Source organism: Castor canadensis, chromosome 3, assembly GCF_047511655.1.
Source record: "Castor canadensis chromosome 3, mCasCan1.hap1v2, whole genome shotgun sequence".
Taxonomy (NCBI): Eukaryota; Metazoa; Chordata; class Mammalia; order Rodentia; family Castoridae; genus Castor; species Castor canadensis.
In genome coordinates, this window is record NC_133388.1 from 13,902,037 (window position 1) to 13,910,374 (window position 8,338).

At 47.2% G+C, this 8,338-nt stretch overlaps 1 protein-coding gene across 1 annotated transcript; it reads left to right on the forward strand.

Annotated features, from left to right (window-relative positions):
- Window positions 1–689: 689 nt before the first annotated feature.
- Tcl1a (TCL1 family AKT coactivator A) lies at window positions 690–5,256 on the forward strand. The gene is given in 4 exon segments (XM_020181248.2): window positions 690–846; window positions 3,401–3,571; window positions 4,540–4,565; window positions 4,567–5,256. Coding segments are annotated over 4 exon segments (414 nt in total). The 5' UTR covers window positions 690–726; the 3' UTR covers window positions 4,664–5,256.
- The last annotated feature ends 3,082 nt before the right edge of the window (window positions 5,257–8,338 follow it).

Consider the following 8,338-nt stretch of genomic DNA (forward strand, 5'->3'; position numbering starts at 1 on the left):
TTCACTAATGAATTCACAGCATAAATTGAAAATCCCATGTTTTTCCAACACCATATTTCGCAATAGCCATCAGGTGACCACAGCGTCATCAGAGCCATGGGATGCATGTTTTGTGTGAGGGGGAGGAAGCAGTTCCTCAAAGAGTTGCCGTTTGCCAGAGAAAGTGACTTTAACACCCAAAAGCACAGGCTGAAGGTGACAGAGGGAACCTGGGAGATTCCAGATATGGAGGAGGCCCTGGCTTTGGGTTACCTGGCATCCAATGTGAGTTCCGAGCAGAAGCCCAGAGCTGGGTTCAGGATGAGACCTGAAGAGCTACACGCAGTGGCCGCCTTGGACAGTAAAGTCCTGCACTGAAGGGAGCGAGCAGAAGGTGGCGGCTCCACCCACCAGAAGAAAAGACCCGAGTACTTCTGCAGCAGTGCCTGAGGGAAGCCCGATGGGATCCAGCCTGCACCCCTAGAGGCTGCCAGTTCCAGGGAGCAAGTCAGGTCTCCTGGCCCCATCTCACCACTTTGCGCCCGCGCCCTACCCTTTGCCCCGCCTCAAGCCCCGCCCACTCCCCCATCGTCGCCCCGCCCACCGCGCACTTTTCCCACCCCGCCGCTAGGGGGCGCGCGCGCGCGTGCGCTCGGAGCCACTATATAAAGCTCCAGGCCCCCACATCCCACCGTCAAGGAGCGGCCTCCCAGGCGCGGCTCCAGCTTCTCTCTCGGCCCGGGAGTCATGGGCGAGGTCACCTTCTTCAGCGCACAGAGGACCTCGCACCCGGACCGCCTGTGGATCTGGGAAAAGGGCGTGTATACCGACGAGAATCGGCGCACTTGGCTGCCCATAGTCATCAAGGTACAGTCCGCCTCGGGCCAGCGGGCGGGCAGCAGGTTGTCCCCCTGCCTGGCCCGGTGCAGGGAGCCAGGGACCAGGTGGGACGAGGCCCTGAGGGGGACAGAGGAACCCCACCATGGCCAGCTGGGGGAGGCTCGGGAGTCCTGGTTGGCCCAGCGCCGTCCCAGATGAAACCACTTTGAGCTGGGCTTTGCAGGGTGAATAGCTGCTCTCCAGGCCAGGAGGGAGGGTGGGAAAGCCCAAGGTCATGGTTGGACACAAACAGGACTGGAATGTGTGACTGGTTTTTAGGTAAAACAGGACTTTTCTGGGCTTTAGCTTTTTAATCCGTAAAATGGGAATATCTTTAAAGTAAGTGATTCATTCGTACATGAATCACTCGCGTGTCCCTGAAATCTGTATTTTAAAAAAGCACCTTAAGCAGACTATGACCAAGCAAACGGGAGAAGCACCGCCCTAGAGGGTGGGGTGTTTCACACTTCGCATGTGCTTTGCAACAATAACTTAAACAAGTAATACAGTAGTATCAAAGTTTGTATTGAATAAACTTTGTTTAGTTAGTGTTAACTTTTTTAAAAAGAAAGAAATATAACTCCTGTGTAGAGTGCCTGCCTAGCACACAGGAGGCCAGATTCAAATCCCGGTACCATCAAATAAGTAAGTAGATAAATAACACTCTTTTACAACTACTTCCCATCAGAGCTTCAGTTTACTCCAAAAAAACTGAAACAAAAATTGTTAATTCTTTCCATACGTAAACTGAAGAAAGCTATAAAAGCAAAGTTGAAATATATACTGTTAGAATACTGTGTGAAGTAATAGCAAACGGCAAAAAGTTTCTGAGTAACTTCAGCTCCACTTTGCAGAGGAGGAAAACGAGGCTTTAATGTAAACCTGTCCAAGAGAGGGCTGCTAAGCAGGTGGGGTTGCAATTCCAGGCTCTCAACTACCATCTAAATTTGCATTCTTATTGCTATTTAAATGTTTAAATTTACATATATACTTTTTAAAAAACAAGTCAAATTAAAGGCTTACTTTTTTTAAAGTCAGATATTGGAAGAAAATTTAGGGAAGTGTGTCTTCTCACCCAAACTGCAAAACCAAATAGTTTTTCACATAGGCATGATAAATGCTTCCTGAAAAAAACCGCTCATTAGCAAACTTAGGGCAGAATTTGCTTCCCAGTATTCTTAATATGTAAAGACTTATTTAAATTAACAAAAATTATGAATAATGCAAGATAAAAATTGTTAAAGAATATAGGAAACTATATACTAACATGAATGATGATTTCCACAGTGCCTTACACCTTTGAATTCTTTCTTCAAATATTTCATTGGTGAAAATTTTACAAAACCATTTTCACTTTGGAAAAAATAGTTGTTGGACAAATGCAAGTGCTTAGTTTTAATGCCAGGCATGGTTCTAGGCTGTGAAGTTTTGCAGTAAATGTGCTTAGAAGGCTGACTCACTGCTGGGAGAGACAGGTGACAAAAGAATGAAGCTGGTGGAGAGTTGACAAAGAAGCTGGGATGAGCAGTAAGAGTGAGTGGCCAGAGGCCATCAGGCAAGACCCCTCAGGGTCTTAATTTGCATTTGCCTGCCATATTTTTGCCCTTCATTTTATTTGCAAACTTTTTGAGTCTTTTTTTTTTTTTTGGTCGGGGAGGGGAGGCTTGCTTATGTACATCATAAAGTTGGATTTTGCTGATTTTTTTTCCCCCCTTTAGTGAGTGAAATTCATCTTCAGTTATTGACAAAATTTATATGTTTGGTCTCCATTCTGTCATATTGCTTAATGTTTTGTCTTTAATAGATACATATTTGAGCAGAGACCTATCCAAAAAGAAGTGGGTGGGAACTGGAACTCTATGTAGATGTGGGTGGATGTTCCAGACAGGAAGGACAGCAGACACAAGGGATGACTGGAAGCAGGAATGAATGTGGCAGGTCTCAGAAATAGTGAGAAGACTGAAAGAAGGTGGAGTGTTGTGAACAGAACAGTGGGACCTCCCACTGTGTGGGAGGCAGGGGCCTGTGTGGACTTTGGTGGGCCATTCTGCTCATGATGGGAAGTCATCTCAGGGAGGGTAGGACTGTGGTTACTGTGCAAAGCTGGCTGTGAATGCAGCCCAACAAGGTGGCAAGTCAGGAGGGTGTTGCCACAGAGAAGATGGTGACAGGGATAGTGAAAGGCAGCCTGTCACTGACTCAGAGGACAAAGGATATCTTTTTTATAAGAGAGGAAATAGAACAAAATAAAAAATCAAAGTCCCATAGCAACTTACCAGCCACCAAGCTAAAAGACCCCATGGACTACCCTAGCAACTAGTAGCTTGGCAGGAAAGAGTGGACCTTTCTGGGTGGTTGGACTCCTGCTGGCCCAGCCAGACTCCATGAAATGAGTGCAAGTGGTTCGTGCACATAGCCAGTGTCTCATGATGGATCAGCATCTGTCAGGCCAGGCTGGGGCTGCTCCTGCTTGGGTGGCAGGACAGACTCTGGCCATTGGTCTTGAAGAACCTGAGGGTGTGCCCTGCTCTTTCCTCTGCAGACAGACACTAGCTTCCAGGTGCTCATGCGCCAGGAAAATGTCCCCTTGGGGGATCCTCTGAGCCCCACGCAGCTGACCTCATACCAGCTACCTTTGATGTGGCAGCTGTACCCTGGAGAAAGATACCGAGGCACAGACTCCAGGCTCTGGCGCATAGTGTACCACATTGAGGCAAGCATGGGTTTCCCCAGGGATTAGCAGGTGATCTGGTGTCCCCCCACCCCAACACTCCCATGTCTGGCCTCTATGCCAGATTTGTTCCCTCCATCCCAGCACCACAAGCTAAGTTAATGGAGGTGATTGACAGTTGCAGATTTGTAAAGAGCTGGATTGGAGAGGATGTAGAACCGAGGACTAGCATCCTCAGAGACCTCCAACAAGCCTTGGTGCAGGAAGCCCTCTCTGGTGGCACTGACAGCTTGAGGCTAGTAGGGAGGGCCATGACTCACCCAGGTGCCCCCTGCTACTCCAGGCCAGTGAAGGCAGAGCCAGGATGGAGAGGTGGTCCTCAGGGCCATGGTCTGATCTCCTCTTTCTCTCTCCTTTTCCACCCTCAGTTCAGAGGCACAGAGGACATGCTCCTTGAGCAGCTGCCAGAGGAGCAGTGACATGGTGAGCACCTGGGCCCCATGAAGGTCATGCCAGTCCCTCTCAACTGCTGCCCTCACCAGGTCCCTGGGGTGGGATTTCCTGGAGGCACCCTGTCTCTCCTTTACCGTGTCAGGAGCCACAGCTTTCTGGGAAGCCCCTGGCTGCAACTGCACACATCTGTACAGGGCCATATGGGTCACAGTTGGAACTTTTATGTATAGTTCTACATTAAACAAGTGTCATTGCTTCATCACCACATCAGCTGAGCTAAGAATCTTTAGATATTGCAGGGTACAAAACCAAGTTTTGAGGAATTGAAGTGACTTGTTCAAATTACAGTCAGGTTTCAAATCATGGTCTTCTGACCCAACCACCTTGCCATGGGCAAGGCAAAGACACAGGGTTCAGCCTTGGGGTGGGGATGGGACAGCAGCATTGACCTCCTGGCTCCCTGGCCTTGACTTGCCCTAACAGCCCTGTTCCCACTCGCTCTCCACTCCCACCTCCAGTCTTGCCTTTGCCTCTGACCCTGTCTTCTCCATTCCCAGGTCTTGGAGTTCCTGCCTTCGTTGGCCCCCTGGGCACACAGTGGGGCTGTTTGTGCTCATGTTCACTTTGTTTGATAGTCCTGTGTATTCTCCACCATGCTGGGCTCTGGGAGGAAATGAATGACCAGAGGATGAAACCCACCCAGGCTGTAGGACCTGTCTGCAGCTGCTTGGCTCCCTCGGTCCTCAGCAATGCTTCCCTGGCAGGTGGCACCAGGGGTTGGTATCACTTCTTCCAGGTGTCCAATGGTACCTGTGCCTCTGTTGTTCTTAGCTGGCTGATGACTTTTCACCTCTTTCTCCCTTCTGTCCCTCAGGGCAACTAGTATTACACTCCTTCCTGGGACTGTTCCCAGTCTGTTCCCTCAGCTCCTTGCATCTTTGGGAACAAGGCCTATTTGCCAGGCCTCAGAGCCTAGAGCAGACATTTCCCATTATGCTATGCCTGAGCCATAGGGTGCAAACCCCCACCTGCCTAGCAGGCTTGGGTGCCTGAGAGGAGTCACTCCCTGCTCAGGACTCAGAAGTCTGCTGGTGAGGGACCTACAGCCCATGACGTAGCAGGAAGTCAGGCAAGTGAGCACTGTGGGTGAGCCTTTAAGTTGCCCACCTGTAGAAGAGAGAGAGGTTGGGTTTCCCCCTTCACAGGTGCCCACATACCTGGGTGTTGGAAGGTTGTATGTGACGTGAACACGTGCAATGTTGGCTGATTAAATATAAGACAGTTCATCTAACTTGTGCCGACTCAGCTTCCATCCTTGAACTAGATGCTAGTGGAGAGAAGGGAGGACAGGGATCACCTGGTAAAAACGTTGAAAGGGAGAAAGTACCAGGAGTTTCCTGCATTTGTTCCACTTTGGAGATAAGAATGCAGTTGTTTTGATCATATAATCCAACAATCAAAACCCCAGTGTTCTTGGAAGCATGGTTTGAAAATCATTAGAGTATGTCTCTGTCAGCAGCTCCTAGAATTCATGGACCACTCTTTCTGGTCCTGGCCTCTCTCCAGTGTCCATGTGCCCTGAGTGCTAGTGGCCTCAGCCAACTTTGCCTCCTTCTGCCAAGACACCAGGTCTGTCCTTACACAGGTAGCTCCTGCTCTCAATGGTAGCAGGAGTACCTCCCACCTGAAACTGTCCCCCACCACTCAAGCTCCAGCCAGACTCTTCCCCACCTCTGCCACCTGCAGTCACAGCCTAGCCAGCCCTGTGCCCTGTCCCCTTGCTTCCCGCTGCCCCCTGCTCCTTCTGAGCAGGACTTCAGAGGTTCCTAGTGGACACCTTCCAGAGGAACAGATCCAGAAAGGGACCAATGGAATCCTGCATCCCACTTTTGTGTGACTGTGATCCACAGCATTCTCTTCACCTGGAGACAAGGGGTGTGACACCCAGGGTGGGTTCTGAAGAAGTGGTGGGGTAATATAAGGCCTCTAAGCATTTAGCAATTGGGTAAGAAAAACACACCCCCTATTTTATAGTCTCTGATCCTAGGCTTCTCACCTGGCGTTAGGCAGATAAGAAGCATGGCTTCCACATATGACGGGGCTAATGTTGTCATCTGACCCCATTGACTGGCCCAGTACTTGGCAGCAGCATAAGAGTTTGGCTGTGGGAGGGATGAAACCTCTCAGTGGGAACAGAGCACAAGAGCAAGCGGGAAGATGTAAGAGCAGAAAGAACAAAGAATGACAGCTACCTTCCCCCCCACCCCAGCCGCCAAGTTGGTTAGTTATAACAACACTGAGGCCCAGGAAGGGGAACCATCTTTTGCAAGACTTCTTGTTTTCCAAATATTTGGACACCACCATGAAATATGCTGGGAGCTTTGACTACAGCAGCAGGGCACCAAACACAACAAGGGCCTGGTTAACACGCAGATTTTGATCTGAAAGAAGACAAGCTTAGAAATGCAAAATCCCAGAAGAAAATAAAACAGAGTCAAGTGATTAGGTCAACTGACAACTCCTATTTGGAGGTGGCTTTTGAGATGGGACCTTGAAAACAGGGGAGAGCCAGAGACTTGACTCCAAAAGAGGGAGGGCATATCTGGTACAGATTTAATTTAATTTGTAAATGAAACTCAGAAGGATTTCTTCTAACTCTGCGAAATGCTATTTTGCAAGAATAAGAGGTCCTAATAAGTGAGCCATAAATGCAATGCAGAATCTCTTCTCCATAGCAAAAGTGACACTAGAGTTTGGGCTAGAACCACCAGGTGGACAGTGGCATTATTTATTCAGATTTGGAGCTGTGAGTTTGGCAAGGGGGATCATGAATTCTGTTTTTGCTATGTTGTATTTGGAATTCCTGTGATACCTCCAGTTGGAAGTGTCAATAGGCTGCTGATTGAATATGGGTCTACAACTCAGATCAGGACCAAAAGAATAAATTTAGGAGTCATTAAAATATAAATGTGAAATCCAGGTATCTGACTGAGGTCACTTATGGAGAGATGTAGTGACAAAACGAGAAAAAAAGTGGTTTGGGAGGTGTCAGTGCTGTGACTGGGTGGCATCCTCTTGTAAGGGCCTGCAAGTTCTGTTGTAACTAGGCTGGAGAAGACAGGTGTCGAAGGGATGTCACAGGGAGATGAGGAGCCTGTGTGTGCATGTGAAAAAGAGAGCTATAGAAAGGGACCAACTGATGAGTGAAATGGATTTCATTCCAAGAAGAGCATCCTGGAGGAAGAAACTAATGGAGGCACAACGTATATGTTGGCATCTGACCCAGCAACTTTGGCAATTGCCTATTTTATGCCAACTTCTTTTGTCCCACCCCCTCCCCCCCACACACACAAAGTTGGGGTTTGTTATTTTGTTGAGGTATTTTAAGCACTTCATAATTTCATAACTGTGATATATTTACTTTTTATCTTATTTTTATTTGTATTTTACATCTAATTACAATTTAATTTCTTTCAATAATGTGTGGTGATTTGTGGGGGCAGGAGGCATAGATTTTTTGCCTTTCTTTCTTGTTTTTATTCATTTTGGTGTTGAAGATTGAACCTAAGGATTTGCACATGCTAGGCAAGTGCTCTACAACTAAGCTCCATCCCCAACCCTGCATTTCTTTTATTAAATTGATTGCTAAGTGTTTTGTTCTTTAGATTATTGTGATAAGACACTTAATATGTCTGGGTGCCAGTGGCTCATGCCTGTAATCCTAGCTATAAAGGAGGCTGAGATCAGGAGGATTTCCATTCGAGGCCAGCTGGCCAACGGCTTTGTCATAAATGTCCTTTATCAGGGTGAGGGAGTCCTCTTCTAGTTCCAGTTAGCTTCATGTTTTCACCATGAAAGGATGTTGGATTTGCAACTGATTTTCTGTCCTTTGATGTATTGATATGATGTACAAATTGGTTTTGTATATTGAACCACCTGGCATCCCTGAGATAAACCCTACTTGGTTATAGTGTGGAAGTTATTTTGTACATTGCAGGGCTTTTTTATCAGCGTTTTGTGAAGGGTTATTACATCTATATTCCTAAGAGATACTGGTGTGTAGTGTTTTCTTCTTGTGATTCTTTGACTTGGGATCATAAATTTTTAAGACTACAAATTTTCTTATATTTGCTGCATTCATTATAGGCCATAGATTCCAACATGTCATTGTTCATTATCATTATTTCCAAGAAAATCTACACTTTCTTGCCCCACCCAGATCAATGAGGTGTTTAAGAGGGTATTTTAAAATTTCCCAGTGGTAGAGTATGTACTTAGCATATACAAGACCTCGGGCTTAATTCCAGTACTACTCCCCCAAAAATATTTCAGGTAGGAGACCCTTTTTGTTTGTGA